This window comes from Triturus cristatus, chromosome 2_2 (genome assembly GCF_964204655.1).
Source record: "Triturus cristatus chromosome 2_2, aTriCri1.1, whole genome shotgun sequence".
Lineage (NCBI taxonomy): Eukaryota > Metazoa > Chordata > Amphibia > Caudata > Salamandridae > Triturus > Triturus cristatus.
Window position 1 is genome coordinate 1,219,363,346 of NC_140582.1, and position 26,977 is coordinate 1,219,390,322.

The 26,977-nt window shown below is 42.9% G+C and overlaps 1 protein-coding gene across 3 annotated transcripts in view; it reads right to left on the reverse strand.

Moving 5' to 3' along the window:
* LOC146863427 (uncharacterized) overlaps nucleotides 1-26,977 on the reverse strand; it is a 262,248-nt gene that overhangs the window by 144,411 nt on the left and 90,860 nt on the right. For all 3 annotated transcript variants that reach the window (XM_085642853.1, XM_085642852.1, XM_085642851.1), the window contains exon 3: nucleotides 26,568-26,816. In XM_085642853.1, the coding sequence (XP_085498979.1) occupies nucleotides 26,568-26,816 (249 nt within the window). The remainder of the gene's footprint in view (nucleotides 1-26,567; nucleotides 26,817-26,977) is intronic.

Consider the following 26,977-nt stretch of genomic DNA (forward strand, 5'->3'; position numbering starts at 1 on the left):
TTAAAATATGTGATGTGCTATATCATCCCCTTTTGTTTGTTAGCTTAGGTGGTATCCTATGGGGCTTCTGTGACCAAATTAATGCACCCAGACACTTTCTTTATAACTTATGTGAAACCATGCACTTTGTCTCAATGGAGTAGGCACTTTCCTATGGATGCAGCACTTTAAGGATGTAGTAAATGTTGGGAAGATTATATTATGTATTACAAATCTAAATGAATGGCTAATAAAAATGTAAAATGGAAAAAATTATATGGGAGGCATGACATCCAGATGCTTGTCAGACTAGGTGTTATCCTAGGTGATTCCTATGCCCTCAATATAATACACACCATTTATTTGTTCCACTTAAGATCTTTAATGCACTTTATTCCTGGAATGATTAGGCACTTTATTATGCATACTGCACTTTAAATCACAGAACATACTGGGAAGACAATTTTATATTGACTATGAGTGAAACTGCAATGAAGGTCGATACTATTACTATATATGCTCGCTGGTAATCTGGAATAGGCCTTCATCACGTGTAGAGATCATATGCTCCTGATTGTTACCTGCCTTATATTTTAGGCCTTTATTGCTGTGGTGATGTTAAAGGCAGCTGCATATGATCTCCATACGAATAGTCACCTTAAATGCTATTGGCCTTAATGACTAAAGGAAAGCTTGGGCTATAGATGAATGGGTCAAAAGTCACTCCCCAGATATTGTGCTTCTTCAGGAGACACTATACAGATCAACGGGAACTTACATATAGAGGGGCAGATTTATGAGCCCCTTGCGCCACTTTTGCGTCACTTTTAACATGGGAAAAGTGACGCAAAAGTGGCGCAAGGGGCTCATAAATCTGCCCCAGAATGTTTAGACAATGGGCAGGTTATTACTATAGGTCATCCGCAAATGCCGCCCATAGAAGGGAAGCAATTTTTGTTAACAAACATTTCCCTTTCTAAATTACTGTTCCTCAATCGGACACAGAAGGCAAATGGGGTTTAATTAGTGGCTTTCTCAATAATAATAGACTAACAGTAGCCACAATTTATGCGCCAATCTTAAATAATGTAGTACCCCTATTAGAACTCTACGAGGCATTGTAGAATATCCCTGGTCTCATGATTTTGGGGGGTGACTTTAATCCACTCCAAAATCGAGAATTAGATTCATCTTCTGACAGACGTAAGCAGAATAAGCCATGACAGGAAACTGCATTGACGGATGTATACAAGGGTTGGATTTAATAGACTTATGGTGAGGAGAAAATCCAAATAAGCAAATACATTCCTTTTTTTGGGCAAAATATAAATCCGCCGCTAGATTAGATTATTTACTCTCGCAACCTGAAATTAATTAGCTGCACGCACATCCAGAATGGCTTTTCGGACCATGCTTTGGTAAAGATGGAAAAATCAGGGATTGGAGGACCATAAACATCTGGGAGAGGGTTCTTAAAAAAAGGTTAATCTGGAGGATGAAGATTGGTGTAATGATAGAACATGTGTTTTTTCAGACCAATAATAAAACACTGCAAGGTTAGGGACTGTTTGGGAAGCATTTAAAGCAACCATATGCAGCTATATAACTTCTAAAAATATAGCAGACAGGAAATGCCTAATGGCACACATGGCAAAGTTACAATTAGATGTGAATCGGGCAAATATAAAATATTTACGTAACAAAAATATTACTAACAAATTGGCACTTAAACAAGCAAGGATTAATATGCAAGAATATTACTATGCTAGAGGGTATTCTGCTAACTGAGCATATCTATAAAGAGTATATGAGTAGAGTGAATCTGTAGGAACATTTTTAGCATGGCAAGTTAGGGAACGTCAAGAGCAAAATAGGATTGCATCTCTCGTTGATAAGGAAACAAATACTAGTATAACAGACTGCGCAAATCTAGGGTATTTTTTTTTTAAGCATTATGAAACTATATATGGTGCACAACAGGATGTGGATGTTTTAAGACTCGAGGAGCTTTCTGAGCAAACTCTCTAAATTGCAGACAAGCCAAGCGCAAGCCTTGGTTGCTAATATCTCTCTTGAAGAAATCGAAGACGTGCAATCCTTGGCCAGTGGAAAGGCTTGTGGAGAAGATGGCCTGCCAGCTGAACTATATAAAAAGTTTGCCTCGGTATTAAATTCTGAGCTTGTAAAATTACCCAACCATATTTTAAAAGAGGATGAAATCCCGGTTTCTTTTTGCACGGCAGTTGGGGTTAGCTTTTTGAAGAAAAACAAAGATAAGGAAGATGTTAATTCATGTAGACCTATAACCCTTTTAAATGTAGATCATATAATTATAACTAAACTTTTAGCAAATAGAATGAGTTATACACCCGGATCAGTGCGGTTTTGTGTCTGTGAGACAGGTTTTTTTCAATACAAATTTTCTGATCGAGGGTTTAGATTATTTCTCTCAAAATAAAAATCTGGCTCAGTTTATGTTACTAGATGCCGAAAAGGCTGCCGATTTAGTGTGTTGGGAAAGCCTTTTTACTATCTTTGGTGAGTTTGGGTTCCCCTTTAAGTTTATTACAATTATTTCTTGTTTTTATAAAGGAGCTTCTACGCAAATAGTCATCAATTGCAGTAATATTGGTACTTGTAAGGTTAACAGAGGGAAAAGACAGGGCTGTCCTCTGTCACCTATACTCGTTGCACTTTTTATAGAGTCATTAGCTATAGCTGTTCGTACTAATGTTAATATAGCACCACCATTGAAAGGGATGACTGATATTAAACTCTATTCTGAAGATATTGCTTTGTTTACTTAAACCCGATTTAAAGAACTAATAGAGGGTGTTTGAAATTTTCCAAGAATACCAATTATTGGGAGGCTATAAGATAAATACATTTAAAAAGGTGATCTCACTATGCAATGAGATATCTAAGAATAAATATTTCAGAAAATGTTAACGATTTATATTTTTGGAATTATGTTCCCTTAATAAGCAAGATTAAGGGGTTGCTTGCAAAATGGAACAATTTACCTCTTGCACTAATGGGCCGTGCTGCTCTCATTCGAATGTCAATTTTACCTCTATGAAATTTTTTGTTTGCCGCTATTGCTAATGGTGTGAGGATAAACCTTTTTAAATTGATGCAGAGTATTTTTCCGCCATTTTTAGGGGCTTAAAAACACCTAGATTAGCAATGGATACAATATTGTGCATGCCAGTGAAAGGAGGAGGGCTGGCCCTCCCTGACCTCAAAGAATATTACATAGCGAATTTTGCACATACTACATATAGGTTTTTTAAATCCCCAAACGCAAGCATGTTTGGTAATTTTGTTTCTAGAATAATTTTTTCAAAAATATGAAATTGTTTATTTTTTACTCCTTACAAAAGTTCCTAAAAAGTGAGATATAAGATTCTACAGTGGACCTTTAAACTTAAGCAGCAAATGTTTAGGCATTACGATATCCCTTTTATTAATGGAGTAACTTATTTGACAGACATATATATTGGGGCTCAAACCCTTTTAGAGAACAATGTTGCTTCCAGGTGGGAGAGTAATGGATATTGTATGGTATGGGATTTTTTTAGATGCAGAAAATTGGAAAAGCTGGAGGGAAGTAGAGGCTAGCATTAAGTATTTTAAAGCAGCAACACAATGGTCCTCAATTAAGAGTAAACATTTTTTATGGGATATGGACCCCAGAGATATTTTGGCAACTATGGAACTACCCGAGGACCTGATAGAATCTAGGACTTGCAAATCGATTAGCTGGTGGGTTTCCTCTATACGCAAATGCAAGGATGCTAACCTCTACGAGAGAGTGAGTGAAATGTCAGTATAAAGAAAATCTTTAGATTTCTACTACAACTTGGGACAAAATAAAGAGTTTCAATTTTACCCTATTAAAAGGGGCACATTTGCGGCAAATACAATTTAATACCATGCGACTGCTTTATAGAACTCCAGCCCTTCTTCATAGAATTAACCTTCAAATTTCTGCAAAATGTTTTAGATGCTCCATGGGGAGGGGGGGTAAATTTAACCCATATCATATGGGGGCTGTTCAAGATTAAGAAAATTCTGGGCTGAGATTGATCAGTATTATTCTTGCACATTGGATTTGGAGCACTCACTAGATGTTCAGTCCGTTGTCTTGGGGTATTCATCTGATCTAAACATTGGCCTCTTACAAAAAAACAACGAATATACATTATTGTTTTAATAGCCAAAACATTAATCCTTCAAAAATGGCGGTCTGAAGAAATTCCAAAATTTCAACACTGGTAGTCCAAACAAAGCAGAATCAGAGATTCTGAAAAGAGATATGCGTTAAGATCAGGATCTTACAGAAACATTTTAAATCTCTGGGAGGCATTTGGTTAGGAGATTTTACTGACAATATGTACAAGGTAAAATTATGATTTTTTTTAATCAAGTTGTGGGAGGGGGGTTGCTTTCTCGTGCTCTATTGCATGCAAGTAAGATGAATACATGAATTTGTTCCCACCTTTTCCATCCATCGCATTTCTAAAGTCGTTTTTAAAAGAATGTAATGATGTAATTACTTTTTTAAAAATATCTGATTAATTATGAAAAGTTGAACTCTCTCAATTAAAAAGAAGCCTCAGAGCTGTTCTTGGTGAAATCTTGGCCCGGAATTGGAATAATATTCTAAATGTCCCGGACTCACGGCAATTGAGGGAAGGTCCTGATCAGTACCATATTCAGGACCATTCCAATGACGGAAAGTCTCTGTGAAGGAGTGACTTTGGCTTGTTTATCATGAAACCCAAAAATGTCAGACGGTTACCTGTCGTGTGGGGGTCATCTATGACTGACTGCATTGAGACCTTCGTCAACAGCTAGTTGAAGATAGGCAGCGACCACTGCCAACACTATGTGAGCACCTCAGCAGCGATTGAATGGCCGGAGGGAGCAGGGCAAACTAAGAATGCTCCTGTCCTGCTTTGAACCTCAGGTAACATCGGTGGGACTTCTGGAAGGGTACATGAGAAGACTTGTTCTGCTGGTTCAAGCTCACCATCAAGTCACTCCCATCCAGAGCAGACAGAATTTGGGCCAGCATAAGCACTGAGAATTTGCCCTTCTGCAGTAAGGCATCTGGAGATTGAAGGTCTAAGATGGGCCGAATGCCCCCAACCTTCTTCAGCATAAGTAACTAACAAAATTAGCAACTCCCACCTATTTCTGACTCCGGAACCCCTAGAGGGCTCCTTTGGGAAGTAAAACTTGTACCTCTTGTGACAGAATGGGCAGGGGTTCCTCTGAGAGTCACTCTAATGTGGGGGGCAGGGGGAGATTCAGCAGAGTAGAAAGAGAGGGAAGGGCATAACCATGCTGAACTATTTGAAGGACCAATCGGTCGGATGTGATTGACTGCCACCACTGGAGACAGTGATGGATCTTGCCACCTACAGGGCAGTTGTGTACCAATAATGGCAAGCAAAAGCTGTTTGGTGGCGGTTGCTGCAGTGGAAGAGGACTGGGAGGACTGGTGTCCTTGGTGGCATGAACGTTGCCTGCCAGATCCACGTCCCCAAACTCAAAAGGACTGGGGTGATTGCAGCAGAAGCTGGGGAGACTACCGTGCCTATACACTGGCCCCCTATAGTACCCTTGACCTAGCAGCGGATCCCCCTCTTCCACCATTGGTACCAGCGTCAGAGGGAGGACAAATGCAGGTCTTGGAGCCAGGGTGGAGAAGTGTACCAGAGTTTACACATATTTTACAATGGAGAACAGATACGCCCCCCCCACCCCAGCAATACAGATAAGCCCGATAACCCCGTCCCTTGTTTCAGTTGGCACCAATGAGTGGTTAGCAGACACAATGGACAGGGGTTCCTCCGATGTGGGGGGGCAGGGGGAGATTCGGCAGAGTAGAAAGAGAAGGAAGGGCATGACCATGATGAACGATTTGAAGGACCCATCGGTCGGATGGGATTGACTGCCACCACTGAAGACAGTGCTGGATCTTGCCACCCCCAGGGCAGTTGTGTACCAATAATGGCAATCGTTGTTTGCTCACAGTACCATTCCAGTCTGCATCCAGCCATATGCAAATTAGTCTTGGCCCTGCTCACAGTATCCCCGTCACACAACACCTGCACAAATGCCTAGGGGGCGGGTGGGGAGGGGGGGGGGGGGGGGGGAAAGAGATGAGCATTAGCTCCAGTAATGGAGGACAGCGCACATTTTGCAGGGATAAACAGCAGTCCATTCTTCTCTCTAGGGAAATGGATACAGAGGCTTGCACCCTTGAGCATCAAATGAACTACAACTAACTCCGTTTCCTCAAACCCTGGTCTGAGGGGGCAGAATCTACCTTCAACTTGAAGTGGGGGTACGTTTTGGCACATAAGCATAATCATGCCACACAGATAGTGGACATGCAGATTGAGTCTCTGATGGACATCTACATGGGGCAGGCTAGAAAGTATAAAATGGGAATTAGGTTGCATAGATTTCCCAGCCATACAAGTACTTTCAGCAACTCACATAACATAATATCTGAGTGTGACTAACCACCAGATGTTTAAAATGGTGGACATGGATGGGCTTGACCTCCGTCATGGCACAGGGAGAGTATTAGCATGCACTACTTTCATTCCAGAATGGAATCTACATACAGAGCACAGACGGTCACGCTGCCGCACATCTCTGATGTATGACGGCTGCCCCTTTTGTTGTACACTTATATATACAGGTATAGTTCACATCTAATGCTTTTACTAGCCCTGCATCTTCCCTACTGCACACATAGGGTGAATGCCGTCAGTTTGATTTTACCAACCTGCTCTGTGGGTACGTATTGTCATTTTGCAGTTTGTGTGATCACTGCAGACCCTACCGAAATGGCTCATACAACAAGAGTCGGTAATATATGCTCCTAAAACAAGCACCTAAAGTAGAATTATATATGAGTAACTGTGAATCGAATAATGGGGATGATTTCATTAAAGGAGAAAACAAAGGACATTAGATAAATAAGAATAACGAACCACACGTTGCCTAGAACGCCGCGCAGGACCCTGTGGCGTCATCCCCTTTAGTCACCTCCAGCATGTACAAGTTTATGTTATGGCCTCCCCGGACTTTTCCCCTGCTCAGATGAACAGAGGCGGGGTAATGAAGCCAAGGGAAAGCTACATATAACACACTTCCATCTTCCTCAACTATATTACCATGTTACGTGAACATTAAAAATGATATCTCGTCCATAGAACCCAAGTGAATGCAACCTCTTGCCATCTATCTACTCACCCATCTAAATTACTAAGCAAATATTCGGTGCTGTGCCACCCACAATGACCACTCTCTGCATTATACTCACCTCCCTAAATGTTTAAATAGCCAGTGTCCCAACATCAGCATTTAACCTCAACTCTCCAAACATAAAACAACTGATCAAGTTCCTGCTAATCTTGCGTACTGCCAATAAAGGTGACCCAATTATATAAAAATGAAATTCCTGCATCTTCCCACAGGCCACCCACTGCCCCTTCCCTCCCTGTCCCAACTCAAAGTCATGTTCTCAAGTAGACCTGGCACAGTGCTGACAGCAGCTCTCCAAGACCTCCTGGTCAGTGCAGAATGAGATTCCTGTGAGCTGTGGTTCTGTGTAACCCTGGGCGTCGTGCTCCGCTTCGCCCACGGAGTGCACGAAGCGCTGCCTGCCTCGCCATTTACGAAGTAGGCGAAGCAGGCAGCGCTACGCACACACCATAGCGAAGCAGAGCTGCCCGCCACCCGCCTCCCGCCCGCCCTAATTTTAAAATAATTAAAAGAAGGTTAAGTAAATTTAAACCTCTTACCTTCAGCGCGGCATCCCGGGGCTCCCTCTTCTCGCTGACGGTAACTTCTTCATGCAAATGCGCATGCGCGGGCGTCCGCGCATGTGCATTTGCGTGAAGAAGTTATCGCCAGCAAGAAGAGGGTGCCCCGGGACGCCGCGCTGAAGTTAAGAGGTTTAAATTTACTTTTTAACCTTCTTTTAATTATTTTAAGATTAGGGCGGGCGGGAGGCGGGCAGCGCATAGTGGGGCTATGCGGAGCGCGCGAGTGTGCGTAGATTTTGCCACACTACGCGCAGCTCCACGTAGCCCCACTACGCCGCCTACGCCCAGGCTTAGTTCTGTGCAGAGCCTCAGCTGACAGGGAAGATAGTGGTTGGCACCAAACACACTGTCCCACTTCCTTTGGGTGTGCAGAGGCCCAGGAGAAGACAGACTACTGTTAGAGCAAATTTATGACTAATAAATGTTGACTCTTTAATAACGAAGGATCTGCACCCAAAAGGAGTTTGCTGCACTTTACAGAACTATGCTTTCCTAGCTCGGCCAAACTAGGCTCAGACTATCTTGGCTCCTAACCGTGACCACATTTTCATTTCTCACCGACATCACACGGAGGAAAATGTGCACAGAAACATTATTGAATGCAACAAGTTCTGTAACGCTGTTTGCTCTCTATGAATGAAAATATTGTTCTTTAGAAGCTCAAAAGGATGTTTCCCTCTCAAGTGCTGTGTGATTTCCTCCGTTCTTCATGCCTGGCCTCAGAGGGCCTTTTCATTTCATAAATCTGTCATTGTTTTATTTGTAACTAGTTTTGTACAGTCACATCCAACACTGTTAGGTCAAAAGGGGACTCGTTATCATTAATTTAGGAGATGTTAGGATGAAGCTAGGTAACGTTACAGTTAATTCTGCATTGTGATTTGACGAGCCTGGGTCACATTATGCTCACCTCATGAGGTCTGTCAGATTTTCACTGTGTATTTTCCCGTAAAAGAGGGCTCCTTTTAGAGTATTGCTTTCCTGATTCATAGAGAGCAGACTCACGCTGATTTATTGCATTCTACTCAAGAGTGGCCTTAAGTCTCATACTACATCTATTAGGGCGGAGTATGGCCACCGACTGAAATGGCCGCCTACGTGTAGAGCGCCGAGACTCCGGGGAGAGGAACTTCCACACAGCTGTCAGAATAGGTCCATGGAGCCAGAATGAAACCAACAGGAGGATGCTTCATGGGAATTTAAAGCGCAGGAGTTTTCCTATCGGCAGAGTGTGCGGAGGGAGAATTAAAGCATCCTTTCTGTAGCTGAGAGAGTCTGTGAAAGACGACTCATTCAGTCAGGAAAACGCCTGATTCTAAAGAGTTAAGAGAGATTCCCTTTCTTGAAGTGGAAAGGCTGATGTGTGTTTTTGAATTGCTATGCACAGGAGAAGCATATGAGAACTTTCAATCTGAGGTATTTATTTCTCTTCCTTTGACAGCTTAGACACTATTATGCAAAATAGGAATTCCTACCAGCAGAGAGTGTAGAGGGAACCTGGCTAGGCAGGGGAAAGCTGTGCGACATTTCTGATCACTGTTTAAAAACATGGTCATACTTTTTAGAATCCTAGAAGTCTGTGAAAAGAATGACTCATTCTGTCAGGAAACACAGCAGGGCAGGGCTGTGTGACACTTCTGATTGCTGGGTGATAGTTTTTCAGCAACCCCCGTTTAAAAACATGCAACCATAATTTTTTAGGTCTCGCCTACGCAGTCCGCATGCGCTGCTTAGGAGGAGACCTTTAGGAATCGATTCACTTTTTGGGCCAAAAACGTGCACGCTTTGCATTGCTGTCAATGGCAACGCATGCACGTTTGGCGATTCCCTTGCGGGAGCGAGCTTTGACACCATCTGTTTGTAATTAACTTGCAACCATATGGTGCCCCTGCTCGCTCCCGCAAGGGAAACACTTTGTGTGCTCACGGCCGCACTCCCCCCCCCTCAGCTGCATTCCTCGCATTCCACGGCGATTTGCCTGCAGGAGCGAGCAGTGCCTCCTTGTTTACATGGAAAGGGTCAGCTTGCCTGCATTACTGAGTATATCGTATGTGTTTTAATGAATTGCCCAATAAAGTATTCAACATGAACCCGCAGCTTTGTGGCCTAAAAACTGATCCTGGCACCTGAGCATTTTGATAAAAAAACATTTACTTATTCCAAAAATGATTTGCTAAAACAAATAATCACATTGAAAAAAACTCAAATGGCATCAGTTTATTGTAAGAGAACGATTCACAAAGGCGTGTCAGAGTACGTAAAAGAGGACTCTGCTAGTAAGAACTCCACATTTTCTTAGGTGCCATTCTTAACTGGCCTCAAAATGAGGAATATGGGAACAGGTCGGGTTAGTCCTATACAGTTAGGCGGCTGCAGGGATACCCGTACAGCGACATAAAATGTTGTGGCACACATTTGTTGGCATGTTAAAATAGACCCCATGAGAGGAAGCATGTGGCCGTGCCGCCGGTTGTGGGGGGCAAGGTGTGCACGAGTCTTTTGTCAGGGCTGGGTGCCAGTTTTCTCCTGCCAGTGGCATTTGGGCATTACGCTGCGTGAGGTACCAGCTGAACCGCCAGGGCGCTTCTCCTCCCAGCTGCTGCGGTCGCCAGATGGGGGCACCAGCTGTACATACTGCCGTCAAGGCTGCCAGTGTACCCTGGCATCGCAGCGCCCGCCAAGGCGGGCTGGTGTTACAGCAGTGTCCCTGTCAGTGCCGGCTGGCGGAGGAGAGGCGGAAGCGCTGCCAGGAGCAGTGGGGGAGGCGTGGGTGAGAAGTCATGGCTCTGGCTACTGTTTTCTTGTGCTGTGGCTTTTGTATTACGGCTTATGACACCCAAAGCTCTCCTCAAAGTACTGGTGGAGGGGCGGGGGGAGGTAAACAATTACAGGGCACTCTGAAGGAGGGAACAAAATGTGACGAATGGGAAAAGCTCGCCCCTCATTCGCTATCTCAGCTAAGGTGCCAGCGGAATGTGTGATCCTTATACAAGTGTCCCGCATATAAAAAAACCAAAAAAAACATGAATTTGTGCTTAAATGCAACTGCGCTCAGCCACTAATGCCATGTGTGATCTTTAGAAGAGTGAACCAAATTTCATAAAAGATAGCAACGCCTGCTTAAATGTAATTTACAGAAGAAAGGGAAAAAATGATGAGTGGATTGCTTGAATTTTTCTTGGCCACTTGTAATTCACGGGGCTGCAATCCATTTCATATTGCTTTTTTGCCCAATGTGCCACCTCAGATATGGACTAGTCCTATGCAAATCAGCCTTGGTCCTGCTGCAATAGGAACACATCCAGCCCTAACTTGCAGACCAGGTGCCCTCTATAATACAAACACAACCCCAGGCTGGTTTCACTCACTGACGCTATGCAGGGCTTTAAGTGGGATGAACAAACTGGGGGGGGGGGGGGTTCTCTCAAAGGGGCGTCGCCAATGTAATTAAGGCGTGGCTTAAAAATACAAACTAAAAAACTGTGTTCAGCATAGTTTGCCGCCCAACTTGTATTTTGCTGTTTCTGTCATTGCTTCCAGATATATGATACAACAAGAAACATCATACCTATAACAAGGCAGGACTATTGGCTTTGTCAATGTTTGTTAGTTGCAGAAGATGAATAAGCAGCAACTATGGCTTGAATATAATATTGAAAAAGCTTCCACTTAAAGCCCTGGTGACACCACCACAATGTTGCTGCTCCTGTGTTTAAAAAAGAGAAGGGAAATTCAGAGAGAAAATTAGTCTTTAAAGGATTCTCCTTCCCCATACAACGCTCACTTGGCATGACGTCATGCCGTAACTTCTCCACTAGTGAGAAGTGAGCAGTGTGAGCAGCACACATCCATGTGCCTGCTGTCACTACAGCCAGGAAAACAAGCATTGGCATAGCCAATAGGTCTCGTTTTTGGGATCTTATAAGTATTTAGTTATGTAGCACAATATCCTTGGTGCAACAACATCAACCGCTGCATGGCTAAACACTTATAAGGTCACAAAGGCAAGACCTATTGGCTATGCCAATGCTTGTTTAGAATCCTAGGAGACTGAAAAAACGACTCATTCTGTCAGGAAACACGATCTGATTCTGAAGAGTTAAGGGAAATTCCCTTTCTTGAAGTGAAAAGGCTGCTGGGTGTTGTTGAATTACTATTGTACTTCTCACAGGGCGCAGAGGAAGCATAGGGAAACATTCAAACCGGAGGTATTTCTCTTCATTTGACAGCTTCTGCTACACATTTAAGTAGACAAGGAAATTCCTACCAGCAAAGGGTACAGACCACACTTAGGCAAACAGGGGAAAGCCGAGGGACTGTTTTTCAGCACCCCTTGTTTGAAAACATACAGCCATTATTTTTGAGAATCCCAGAAGTCTGTCCATATCCAAATATGTATTTGTGTTTATAGTGTTACTACCCAACTGCTTTGTGAGGCGACTGGATATCATATAATGGTTACTAGGCAGTACTTATTTCTTGTTTTCTCTAACTTCGAAGTATAACAGTATGGCCAGTGGAAAACCGAATAGAAAGTCTTTGTTTACACAAGTAGTAGGGAACACTCTGCCTTCGGGCACTTCTACTACTGTCCCACAGGATACTGCTTCTGTGGACCTTATATTAAAAGAGATCTCTGCTGTGGTACAATGATTGGGATCTATGGATGTCAAAATCTCAGATCTCGCGACAGAAATGAAGTCAATAAGGATGGACCTAAAATCTTTTCATACCAAAGTGGAAACTCCAGATAAACGAACCACCCTTTTGGAAGAAAGATTAGGTAATGCAGAGTATTGGGGTCCAGATATCTGGCATTTAAAACAAAAATTAATAGATTTAGAAGACATAGCCTGAAAAAATAACGTTGCTTTTATGGAATTCGAGAAAAAATGGAAATGAATAAGGACGTGAAGAGCTTGCTATAAACCATAATACCGCGGCACATGAACACATCTTTTGAGCATCCCTTGAGTTGCAGGATTCGGTCAAGAACTTCAACCCTTGAATCTAGACCTAGGCCAATTATTGCGTGTCTCCTGCGTCATGAACAGGTCCATCACTTACTAGCAGCTGCTCGTAAACAAGGCCCTTATGACTTGGAAGACCATAAAGAATTTATTGCTGCAGACTTCTCCACTGAAACCAATACCAAAAGCAAAGCATTCCAGCAACTTAGACCAACACACTGGAAATGTGATATTAAATATGGTCTTTTAGAACCTGCTACAATGTGGATCACAATGGATGGGAAATCAAGGGATTACACAGAGCCTAAGGATCTGGTACGCTTCCTAGACAGTTTCGAGGACCAACACATGGACTTAACACCACCACCCCTGACCGAAACAACTATGAACAGTCACCTTCAATTGCAGAATGATCCTCAAAGCCACAGTACTGGTAGATTACACGTCTGTACCTTTAAGAAACAGTCTGGCAGAGATAAAGTGGTCCGCTGTGTAGAAGTACTTACACAGGAAAATACCAGAGACAAATCGAGATCACCTCTGAAGTCATCCAAATCTTTTGATAAAGTATCTGATGCTAAACCTTCCACTATTGCTTCTTCCAGCTAGATGAGTATATATGCATGCTATGTATTAACATCATTGAATTACTGTTTTACTGCATGTATTACCTCTGATGGATATGAAATGAAAAGGAAATTTATAAAGCGCAAGACATTCACCAGAGGGTATCATGGCGCTAGCTCAACACAGGACCTAGCGGACCAGTAAAGGCAGCCTCAGAGATTAAAATACCTTCCTAAATGGCAACAGGCGAGTTACTTCCTTAAGCCACACCAGGAAGTGTATTCCAAAGTCTGGTCGTACGGACCATGAAACTCCTGGCACACCAGGCGCACCTTTTAAATCTGGGAACTACCAAGTTATGATAGCGTGCTGAACGAAGCTGGCGGGCAGGAACATAAGGCTGTGGGTTCCGTTTAAAAAACATGCCGGCCCTGTTTCATGATTGGCTTTGGAAGAAATGCAGAGAGCCTTAATCTCTATCCGCCTTTTCACTGGCAACCAGTGAAGCTTTTTGAGCGCCATGGAGGGCGATTTATGTTTTGGGATATTCATCAGTAGATGCGCTGTAGCATTTTCCACAATCTGCAACTTATTGAGGCATTTTTTTCGAAGGGTCATGAAGAGACAATTACAATAGCCGGCTCTGGATAAAACAAGAACGAAACCACTAATTTCCTCAGATTAACTGGAATGAATGGAAGAATCCTTCTCAATAGTTTTAGAGTGTAGAAGGAGACAGATGTGACCCGATTAACACAGCCCTCAAAGGAGAGCATGGAGTCAAATGTGACACCCAGGTTTTTTACCTTGGTTTTTGGATTGGGTAGCGAACCCAACTCTGAGGGCCACAGAGCAGGGGCCCAAAAGTTTGTGTGGTTGCCAAAAAGTAAGACTTCAGTCTTACTAGCATTCAGCTTCAGACAATTAGGGGACATCCAGTCCCCCACCTGTCAAAGACAGGTGTGGAACTGTGCTGCTGTATCGTCTGGAGAACCGGTCACTGAAACCACAATCTGGGTATCATCTGCATACGAAATAGCAAAGAATCCCAAGGATCTAATTAACCTTGCCAGTGGGGCAACATAGATATTAAAAAGGGTCGGGCTCAATGACAAGCCCTGTGGTACTCCACATGGCAGTGTGTATTTCAGCGACTTATACTCACCAAGGGCCACAAACTGTTCCTGACAAGAATGATTTTAGTAAAGCAAGCACTTTCCCCTTTTATACCAATCCCCTCCAGGACTTGCAATAATTTCTGATGGTTCACCGTACCAAATGCCGCAGAGAGGTCAAGCAGCATAGGTGCTGCAGTGCCTCCTGCATCAACGGTCTGCCTAATCATTTCAGACGCTGAATTCAACACCAGTTCAGTATTGTGTTGCTTTCTAAAGCCAAACTGGGTAGTATCTAGACCGGCATGTTTTTCCATATAAATCAGAAATAACACTGTTCATGGCTTTCTCCACCATCTTTGCGGGCAATGGGAGTCTGGAAATTGGGCGGTAATTATTAGGATCCACTCCATCCAGATTGGCTTTTTTTTAAAAGGGGGAGTACAGGTGCCAATTTCCGGTTAGCTGGAAAAATTGCCAGAGAGAAACATTTGGTTAAAAATAGGGGTCAAATGCAAAGCAAAAACTTCTGGCAAAAGATGAAAAATTTGGGGGGGGGGGGGGGGGAGGGATCTAAGGGGGACCCAGATTTGGTGGACAACAAGAGATTTTAACCTCCTCCGTTGTTAGTAGAGGAAAGGAAAGGAGTTCATGAAGGTCATTACTATCAGCTGATACCGGGGAGGTTTCCCTTTCCTCCATGGCGGCACCAGGAGTCCCTAAAGATAGCACTGACCCTGGGGCAGCACTTTGTAAGGACCCACTATAGACCGCATTCACTGTCTTGAAAGAACGTGGCCAGGGAGTTACAGAATGTTTGATTAAATGGTAAAACGGTCACCTCCGGGCATGTGGCTAGTTTTTTCACCGTGTAAAAAAATTCCTTCAATGAGTTTTTAGCGGTTATTATGGCTGTAGTAAAATAGGTGACTTTCTCCTTATGTACTAGTTTTTTATATTCAGGTAAAGCTGGTTTATAAACCGTCTTGTTGTTAGTTCTGTCAAAGCGGTGACATTTTTGTCTTTGCAGTCTAAGAAGTTCGGAGAACCATGGTTCAGAAGTCCTTGATCTGTGGCAAATAGAGGATTTGACCGGAAGCACCTAATCTATAGAGCTCCTTAACCAATCCTCAAAAGTGGCAGCTGCCTCACAAGCATTCTCTAAAAAAACAAGGGAGTTCTGGGACAGGGAGCTATTAAGATCCTCAGTTGCAGGCCTGTTCCAAGGTTGAATCCTTTTCAACTGTTTGTATTTCAGTTTCCCTGCCTAAGAGTTTTGGACGAGGAGTTAGAACATTACTGCTTTGTGATCCGACCACACAAGCGGGAGTGAAGGAAGGCAATGCAAGGACTTGTTGTTTGTAAACAGTCCATCCAATAAATGTCCCCCTGAATGGGTGCTTCCTATCACCTGCTGATTGAGGCCTAAACTCTTCATAATATCAAGAAAATGAAGAGCATCTCTATCTGAGAGACTGTCGAGGCGAAGATTAAAATTGCCCAAGAGTGTAAAATCCAACGACTGGGATATAATGTCCAGAGAGTTACCTATGGTGTTCACAAACCCGGCCGTGGGTCCGGGGGGCGATAAAGTAGGATGCCATTAAAGGAATAATGGTTATTTATTAGAATATTGAACATTATGGATTCTAAGGGGTAGGTCCATTATTTTGAAAGTTGAAGGTCCCTTTCCACATATTTCTATATATGACAGCAAGCCCCCTGCCCCTTTTTCCCCACCCTGTCTTGTCTAAACATAGTGAACCCGGCAGGGACCGCCATAGCTAAATCAGGGTCTGAGGAAGCTTCTCCCCAGGTCTCCGTGATAAAGGCTAAGTCTACAGCATGTGCCTCTACAAACAACGCGAACTTGATAGCATGTTTACAAAGGGAGCGGGCATTCATTGAAGTGCCTAATACCACTCCCGTCCCTTCCAGCTCAGCCTGAGTATAATTGCAATCAGCTGCTGTCAATTGTGGTTTAGACGGTCAGATAACAAAACTACACTCAGGACATTGAGAAACTGCCATAGATGAGTAGGAACTAGATCTGGCCTTCCGGCAGCACCTACCGGTTTTATTCTTATCAAGTAGTTGCTCCCTGGTATATGTAAGCCTAGGTGCGGAGTGGGGGCTATACCCGGCAGCATCAGGGCACAGGTCGGGCGCAGACGGGCTTGCCTTTGGCGCGCCCCCGGTTAACGCCGGCGGCGTGCCCGCTGCGCGCAGCCGCACTGTGGCCGTGCTTTTATCTCCCCCCTTATCTGCATCTAGAGCGTAAACCCGCCCCTGCACCTTCTTGGTAGAGCGGAAGTGTCACAGTAACAGCGGTCCCTGTTATCACCCCCAAAAGGTACAAGTTTTACTGACACAGGTATGAAAAAAGTGTGCAAAATAGGCAATGGGTTACATTTAAAAGGATATTAAAAAGTGCAAATCAGATTCAATGATAAAAATAATAGTACAAAACAAAGTACAACAGTGCTAAAAAAAGGAGCAAAACACTCCTTAATGCGAAAGACAGGCACGCTAAACAGACCTGGGCTCCTGTTCAAAAATCAAGTGCGAGGATATGATTTATTTCCTTATCTCCTACATTATTGTTCAATACACCATGTATATCTCATACTGCATTTGTATATACAAATCTCCTAGATGCACTTCATAACTCCATGGTTTGGTTCTTTTCATAATCTGTTTACCACGTGTGGTTTTCTTCCCTACGGAGTCTACGTCTCGCATTGAAGTTTAGACCCACCGACGAAAGATACACATTGTTTGATCTGTAGTGTTCTTTTCCTTTTGTAGCAGGTAGAACGCTGTACCGACACCAATTAGAGTTTAGTATTAACAATATTTTGAAATCATACGGGCACATATTGGTTTCAGGTTAATTATATAAAAAAAAAAAATATCCTCGCTTCAGTAATTTTCCATTACCACATTCCCAGATCATTTATCAACCTTGCTTTCCCTTTTTGATACATTCTCACACAATACAACCATACTCTACATTTCCAATCAGCATCATGACAACTAGTCCTATGCAAGTTGTGTCCATCAATGTCAATGGCTTTACTAATTACATTGAAATGAAGAAATGTTTTTCCTATTTAGCCTCCAATATACACATATTGCTCTCATATAAGAGACACATCTTTCCAGTATAGATTCAGAAAAATTAAAACGAGATTGGGTAGGCCAGATTCTTTACAGCTGCATACCCCCTTCTCACACGTCAGGAGATTCTATATCCCATGCTATTACTAGAACATGTTGTGTGGCCATTCTGATACGGAAAACACTGCAATGTCAAATACTACAGTCCTGGTCAGATGAAGATGGTCAGTTTGTTTTAGCCAAGCTTAAAATCAGTAATAACGTATTAGGAGTGGGGTCTATTTATGCCCCCATTGGGAACAAAGCTCCTGGGAATTTCCAAAAATGCTCTGGGGTGGTGACTGGAATCTTGCCGCGGATGTGATCTTAGACAGAACGAGCCCCCTATACACAACACATGGCAGAGATAGAGCGATACTGGGAGACATACGTGAAGATCATGGGTTGACTGACACCTGGCATATACTACATCCATCAGATAGGGGGTTTACATATCACTCTCCAGTACATGATCCCTATTCTAGAATAGACTATTTCCTATTTCACATTCTATCATATCACAAGTACTTGATTGTGACATTTCAGAAATTGCACTTTCAGATCATGCTCCTATCAGTCTACAGCTTGATTGGAGTCTGAAACACCCTTGTAGGAAACCATGGAGTTTAAACAATTCCCGATACAAACTACCGACAGAAAAATCACAATTACAATCACATTGGACTACTTATATGAAAGACAACAAAGCTTAAGTTTCTTCCCCACAAATGTTATGGGCAGCTGCAAGAGCCACCATTAGGGGCAAATTATGAGATATTTTTCCTGACATTGTACGCTCCTTTCCCTCCTGAGGCGGAAGCCGGGAGGTCTCCTATCTATTCTTGACACTATTGAATTATTTTTAACAGCTTACCTGGGATATTGTTTGGTCCCGTGAAATTTTATGTTTTTGCGGCTGGCGTGCTGTTGATGGGCCATAACCCCTGAGAGCTCAGCAGCGCCTGGATTTTCACCCCTACCCCCAGCTCCAGTCCCGCTCTCGCCTGAGTTTCGAGGCTGAGAGCGCTGGGCGTCGAGTTTGGCGGCCATCTTGGGTTGGGATAGGTGAGCCAGGACATAGTCAGCGCCATAAAAACGGGCTAGGATGTCTCCGCGCAGCGGACGCGATCAGCGGACGCGCCGGAGCTGCGCCGGAGTCGTGCCAGAGTCCTGCCCGTCTGCGCTCGTCCGCGCACGACCGGGCTTAGGGCTTAGGGACTCTGGCACACGCACCTGTTATACTTCAGCGGACCTTCTCGGATTGAACTCCGACAGGTATATCCTATCCCCGAGTACAGGTGCCACACTCAAGGAACTCAACATCCTGTATAGCTCTAGTTATAAGAACCATAGCCTCTTAGCCCCTGTGAAGCTAGCGACCCTCAACACCAGGTCGCTGCAGAAACATCACTTAGAGATCTTTACCCTGCTACAGGATGAGACCATTGATATCCTGACACTCACTGAAACGTGGCTGAGTGATGCCTCTTCCCCGGATATCATCGCCGCCCTTCCCAGCGGGTATGACATGGTCTGGCACAATCGACCAGAGGGTACCCGGGGCGGGGGGGTAGCAACGATTTTCAAAAAGCAATTTAGGGTAACAAAGATCCTAGCCGAGACAACTAACACCGTTGATCTACTGGGTATAAAAATCACTATGAACAACTCTTGCCTCATCATCCTAACGGTATACTGCCCCCCCCAAAGCACACCTGGGTTCAACGATCTCTTCCATCCTATTATATCTGATCTTTGCACACGTTACAAAAACATCGTGGTAACTGGTGATTTTAATGTCCACTGGGATAATAGCCTTCAAGACCTATCAGCCCAGAAACTGCAGACCACCATGACTACTCTTGGACTAATACAACTAGTGGAAGCTCCAACCCACATAAAAGGCCATACGTTAGACCTTGTATGGTCTTCATCCCCAAAAGCATGTATCACAAGCGTTTTACCTTGTCTCTGGTCAGACCACTACCTCATCTTATATGATTTACCGCAAGACATCTGCCAGGTTAAACTACCCATTAAAACTAAAAAAGTGCACCAATGGAAAAGGGTGAATGTCGAGACTCTGACCAAGACCATGCCCAAGTACATACAGAACTCTATGTTCCCTGCTGATAGCACCGATCTAGACTCCAAGTACTATCTGATAACAACTGCCCTTAGGTTAACCATTGACGAACTAGCTCCTGAAAAGGTACAAAAAATAAAAGGGGTAGAGAAAGGAGCCCCTTGGTTCTCTGAAGGTCTACGCGAGAATAAGAGAAAGCTTCGCTACCTCGAAAGATGTTGGAGGAAATCTAAAAGGACCACTGATAGGGAGCTATACCGAAAGTCTTTCCAAGCATACAAAAAGCTTATTATTATAACAAAGAAGGAGTACTACGAGACGCGCATTAATAACGCTACCAATATACAGAGAGAGACCTTCAAAATACTGAGAGAGTTAAGTAAGAAAGAGGAAAAGACCGATACCCAGATTGATTGCGACACCTTTCAAGGATATTTCTTGGGTAAGGTAGCGACCATCTTGACTGAGATTAAGAAGAACAACCCAGTCTCTCATGTCAAACAACCTCCCCTCCCAGACTCTCCCTCTTCTAACTTAACTGACTTTCCCCACATTGACCTTAGTATTTTGAGGAAACTAGTAGCGTCTACTAAATCCGGCTCCCCTGCGGTCCCCTGCCCGCCTGACACCCTTCGGATGGCAATACCGCTTCTAGAAGACCAGATCTTAGATCTTTTAAACACCTCATTAGCCACTGGACTTCTGCCATCCACCTTTAAAGAGGCATGTGTCAGACCCTTGATAAAAAAAACGGGAGCCGACCCGTCTAGCCTGAAGAATTATAGGCCAATTTCCCAGCTGCCATTCCTGTCAAACGTACTGGAACAACATGTACTTAAGTCCTTGTCAGCCTTCCTGGAATGTCACCATCTTCTCCATGACCGGCAAGCAGGTTTCCGTGCACACCATAGCACGGAGCTAGTAATGCTGTCGGTACTGGATGATCTAAGATGCATGGCTGACAGTAAAAAGCCATGCGCGCTGATATTATTAGATCTTTCAGCAGCGTTTGATACTGTCAGCCATGCACTGCTCTTGGATAGGCTGGCCGGGTTCGGGATAGGGGGACAGGCTCTAAAATGGCTCACAGCCTTTCTAACAGGAAGGACGCAGAGGATCCATTTGGCAGACCAGGTCTCAGAGGTGGGCAGGTTAGTTTGTGGGGTTCCGCAGGGGTCAGCGCTTTCGCCACTCCTATTCAACCTCTACTTGCAACCACTGGTAGAGTCGCTGGCAAAGATGAAGTGCAAAGCATTTAACTATGCCGACGATACTCAGCTATTGCTGAGCATCGACAACACTTCATCGGCACAATCAGTGGCTAAAGACATCCTACGTTTCACAGTGAACTGGATGTCATCTAATCTGCTGAAAATCAATCCGGATAAAACGGAAGTCCTGGTTGTTTCATCTGCTGTGTCCCCTTGGAGCGATCTATACTGGCCCCAAGAGCTAGGCCATGCCCCGAAATCATGCCCCAATGTCAAGAGTCTTGGGATGAAAATCGATCAAGATCTCTCAATGGCTAATCAAGTTTCTGCTGTAGTTGGCTGCTGCACTAACTTAATCAGGCAACTACGCAAACTCGCCCCCCTGCTCTCGAGAAATATGCTGCAAACTATTGTGTCAGCCACAATAGTGTCTAGAATCGACTATGGAAATGCGCTGTACCTCGGCCTTCCGAAGTATTCCATTAGCCGTCTCCAGGTCATTCTAAACGACGCAGCACGCCTGGTCTTTGGAGTTTCAAGGAGGACCCATGCCTCCCCCCTGCTCCATCGATTACATTGGCTGCCCATGCTGCAGAGAGTGGAGTTCAAGAGCATGTGTATCTGCCACAAAGCATTACACGGACAGGCGCCAGCCTATATAAAAGAAAGGCTCGAGCTCCACGAACCTAAACGCATCTTGCGATCGTCGGGTTCCTTCCTACTGTCTCAACCACGCTTTAAGCTAACAACCAAAGGAGGCAGATCGTTCTCAGTGCAGGCCCCTATCAACTGGAATAAGCTGCCAGAGGCACTTCGTAGAGAGCCCAATCTCCTCCGCTTTCGGAAGTCTTTGAAGACTCTACTCTTCAAGAACGCGTTCCCACTTCAATAATGAACTGCTAGACCCGTCACCTTCTATCTCTCCCATCTTTGTTCTGTACTTGGTCAGTAGCGCTTTGAGACCTGTCGGTGAGTTGGCGCGATACAAAACCCAGATACAAATACAAATACAAATACAAATATTCTGCCATAGCCAATAAACGTAGAACAGAACAACAGACAATTGTAGAAAATTATATCAAAAGCCTGACACATGCTCCTTTTACCAATCCAACCGAAGCTTCGATGTAGATTGGAAAAGGCTAAAATGGAGCTTAATACACTATATACTTCGAAAGCAGAATGTATGTTATATAGACTTAAGGCTCGAAATTAAGAACAAGGAGAAAAAGATGGTTGTTTACTAGCAGCACCATTAAAACAGAGAGCTGCTATTCCAGCTATTTGTAACCCTGAAGGTAAACAAATAACAGACTCAGGAAATAGCTATTACATTTGCAGATTATTATGAGAAATTATATATCTCAGAGGTTGATGATGACCACCACAAAGAGCAGGAATTTTTTGATAAAATAACACTCCCCTGCCTCAATAAACAGGATCGGCTCATACTGGCAGGCGAAATAACAAAGGATAAATTTGCCCAAGCAATCTCCAACCTTCCGTACAATAAAGCACCGAAAGAAGATGGTTTTCCTGCGAATTTTCTGTTGGGTAAAACCAAAAGCAACAGACGCCCTTTATGATGCCTATAAAGAAGTGGAGGAAACTGGTAGCCCCACCTTCACTCTCTAATAAAGCCATCATAACGGTCCTTCCCAAACCTGAGAAAGATCCATTATGTTTCAGTAGCTATTGTCCCTTCTGAATACAAATTCAAAGATGTTAGCCGCCATTCTCACCAAAAGACTCAAACAAGTTATCGCTAAACTCGTACATAATTCTCAAGTGGGATTCATGCCAGGCAGAGACTCTCGTAACCATCTACGCACTTTGGCTCACATACTCCGACTTTCCAAGGATGCTGCAGGATAGCCTTATCTTTAGATGCTGAGAAAGCCTTTGACCATATTGAATGGAGCCATATGTTCCGTACACTACATAGGTTGGGATTAGGCAATGAATATATCTAAGGTCAAATGGTTATATGAGACACCATCCACACAAGTGAATTGTGGGGGTTCCCTTTCAAAATCTTTTTTAGTGCAAAGAGAAACCTGCCAGGGTTGCCCTTTAACGCCCCTTTTATACCTTCTTGCACTTGAACTGCTAGCTGCTGGAATAAGACAGTGTTCACAAATAGCAGGCGATTCTATACTGACCGGGTTGTCAAAGATATTTCTATATGCAGATGACCTATTGCTCTTACTTACTTATCTGCCTACTTCACTGCTGACACTCATGTCTACAATTTCTCACTGCTCGATCATTTCTGGCTACAAAGTCAATTGGAATAAGAGTGAGGCTGTCCCATTGTCCAGGGGTTCAACAAAAGCAGCTATTTCGGGCTATAACTTTCAATGGAAAGTGGACCGGCTGAAGTATCTAGGTATTTATTTCAACACAGGTTTAGAACGTATGATTCACGATAACTTAGATCCATTTATTGCAAAAACGAAGTCAGAGTATGAAAAATGATCCCATCTTAACCTGTCCTTTTGGGGTAGAGTACAGGCAGTGAAAGTGAATATGGTGCCTCGTTTCACTTATGTTTTAGATATGTTGCGTTATAACAGTTAAAATATCAATATTGCGAGATAGCGACAAAGGTATTAAAACCTTTATTTGGGGATCTCTGAAAACTAGACTTAAAATGTCTAAATTGATTGCTCACAGGAGATGTGGGGTCCATAGTTTACCGTGCATTGAGCATTACTATGCAGCCCTCCATTTCTCAGTTGGTTTATCTTTGACCCACACAGGATGATTCCCACACTATGTGTTCTCATTGACAGACAATACTTATAGGCAAATTCAGGTTTGCATATGTTTTACACTCATAAATCACCTGCTTTACAAACTTCCAACCCTATTATTCAATCTATGCTTAAGATTTAGTTACATGTCCACAAACACATTAAGAGTGACCCAAGACTGCATGGCAAGGCCCCCATATGGCATAACACTGATATTAGAATAGGTAAACAGACTATATCCTGGGATATATGGGAGAGAGCAGGTATTCTAACGTTGGATCACTTACTCACTTTAGAAGGGGAGCTTAAAACCTTTGAAATGCTTCAGATAGAACTTCACGTCAAATGACAGGGGTTAATTACCGTAGCTTATTCCGATGAGGAATGGGCGGGTGTTATTACGAACATAGATAAGAGAATCAGAGAGGCCAGAATGAAATTTACTCTCATCAAAATTCTTCATAACTGGTACTGGTTGCCACAAAAACGCAAGACAGCAGGTTTACTACACCAATCTAACTGTTGGAGGTGCCCACTGGAGGACTGCAATATGCTACACATTTTATTCCGATGCCCAATTTTGAAGGAATATTGGTCTTCCATAACTGCCTCTCTACACAGAGCTATACAAGTGTCCATTCCTTTAACGAAAAAACTAGATCAATTACATGATGTTACTGAACTCCCAAATCTAACGAACCATACAAGACGAGCTATTGCACAATTTGTATATTAAGACATTGAACACCACAATGCCGTACACATGATGAATGACTTATTGAATTGTATACAATGGCATCATATGAAAAACACATTTATAGATTTCCAGACAATGTTGGAATTTTCATCCAAATGTGGAACCCCTTTCTAGCTAATACATATTCTATTTCTGGTAATAATTCTGGTATTTCTGTTTTTCCTTCTAATTAGGAACTACAATAAGGGAGTCCCTTCCTTTTTCATCTCCTTATTAATTCATTATCATCCTTATTTATATTCATGCTGTTATCATTAGGGCTGTTGATGCTTTAGCCATTAACACGGTTATTTGAATTAGGGTTTACTGTTCACCGATTGGACATTGTTGAGTTAGTAGGGATATCTCCACTTGAAATGTTACATTTGTATGATATCTCCACTATCTTCCAATTATTTACTATATATTGTATACTGTGTCCATAATTTCTTCCCTTGTCCATCTTTCCTATTTCTTCCTTTGCAGGTTTTACGAGTATCTCAGATATTGTATCTTTTGAAATCTGTATTATGTTTTTGTGTTTAGAAATCTGAGAAGTTAACATTTCATAGTATTTTATTGTGTGGCCATAATCTGATTTATTGTTTATTCTTTTTTTATGTATTGTTTATATACTGACATGTATTTCTCAATAAAAATATACAACAAAAGAAAGAAAATACTACATCAATTAACTTAATGATAGTTCTTAACTTTTGCTACCTATTTTTGAGCTTTATGCTAATTCCCTGTAAATGATTTATTATTCATGATTTAAAACTACCCATATATTGCTTTCCATTTATTTAACGTATGTCTTCAATTAAAACTTCATTGTTTCTATGTTATACTGGTAACAATAAGGTTTAATTGATTCTGTTACTTGATTTGCTGACTAAAATCTAATCTACTTATGGTCACATTTCCTCGTATGTTCTTGATAACACAGCCCCTCATTGTGCGTGGGCGATTTATCTTTAGTTCATCTCGGCCACCATTATTCCACTTAAAACAGGGGGAGCAAGCACTTTTCCATGGTGTCACAGCAGAATAAAATCCTCTTGTTTTGTCACTGATGTGATGTGAAAACGGTGCACAAATAGATGAGGCCAGATGTACAAAACCTTTTAGTGTTCACAAAACAGTCCTATTTGCAGAATCTGGCCATTTACGACTGCTAAAAAGCATTGCTGCATGTACAGAGGCTCTAGTTGTGATTCAGTAACCTGTTACGGAATCGCAAATAGTGTATCCCTTCCAGTTACCGAATGGAAATGGTATGTGTGAATGTTTTGCAACCGGAATGCAGTCGCAAAACATTCACATTTAACTGACTCCATGAAAGAGGTGGTAACCCGTTTGGAAAGCACCTCTTACCCTTTAAGAATGTTTGTTTGTAAACCTACTTTTTAAGACCAGGCAGTGGTACCACAGACCACTGCCTACTCTTAAAAAATGAAAAGAAAACTTTTCATGTTTCTTTTTCAGAAAATGGGCTGCTTTATTTGTTTTAAATTTTTTTTTAAAGCAATCACAGACATGGTGGTCTGCTGATCCCAGCAGACCACCACGTTGTGAATTTCTGCCATTCCCAATAGGCCACAAAGCGAGACCTACCTCATGAATTTTAATGCGGTAGGCCTATTTGCAACCCACTGGGAATCTCAAAGTGAGTGCAAGACACACTTGTACATGGGTGTTTGCAATTTCTTTATTGCAAATCACAAAAATTAGTAATTTGGAAATCGCAAACTGACTTTTTTGTACATCTGGCCCTTAGACTCCAGAGCTTATCCTAATGGCTTCCAATGGGAATTAAAAATACACAGCAATTACACTGCTTCACCGCAGCCTTGTATTTTGGCGCCTCCAGTGTGATTTGGTGTCAATCTTACTGTGGAAGCCCCCTGTCCCACTTTGTAGGACAACGCCATCCAATGGTGTCCATCTCCAGCACCAGCATGTTGCACGCGGATACCTAGGCTTTGTTAATAATGGTCATCACAGAGCTGTCGCCTGTGCAGTGCCAGGCCAAGCCCACAAACAACTAAAGCTATAAATGCTTTCTAAAACACACAGGATTAAAGATCACAAGACATTAATATAATCGGAAAAATGTAATTGCTGCACCTCACCGAGAGACGTTAGATTGATGGTGGCGTTGCGCCGTCCCAACACGCCACACAACACGCTGCATTGGTAACAGCCACAGGCCACGCCTCGAGGTATGCTCAGTGTGTGATTGTCAGTTAGTAGATGGGATTCCAGCAAACTAGATCCATCTCTGGTCCAAGCAATAGAAACGCCACTGCCGGTAGAGTTGCAATAGAGAAGAACGCCATTCTCCGAGGGAAGGCGTGCAATGGAGACATTGCAGACAGGATCTGAAAACAAACAATAAAAGGTTGATAAATGGGTATCCATAGCCAAATGCTCAAGTATAGTCTTCTTGTAAAAAAATAAATGTCTTTCTACTGATATTTATTCTTTACAATGGAAGTTTCAAATAAATAATCTAGACCTCTAGAAGTCTAGCTTTCATCCC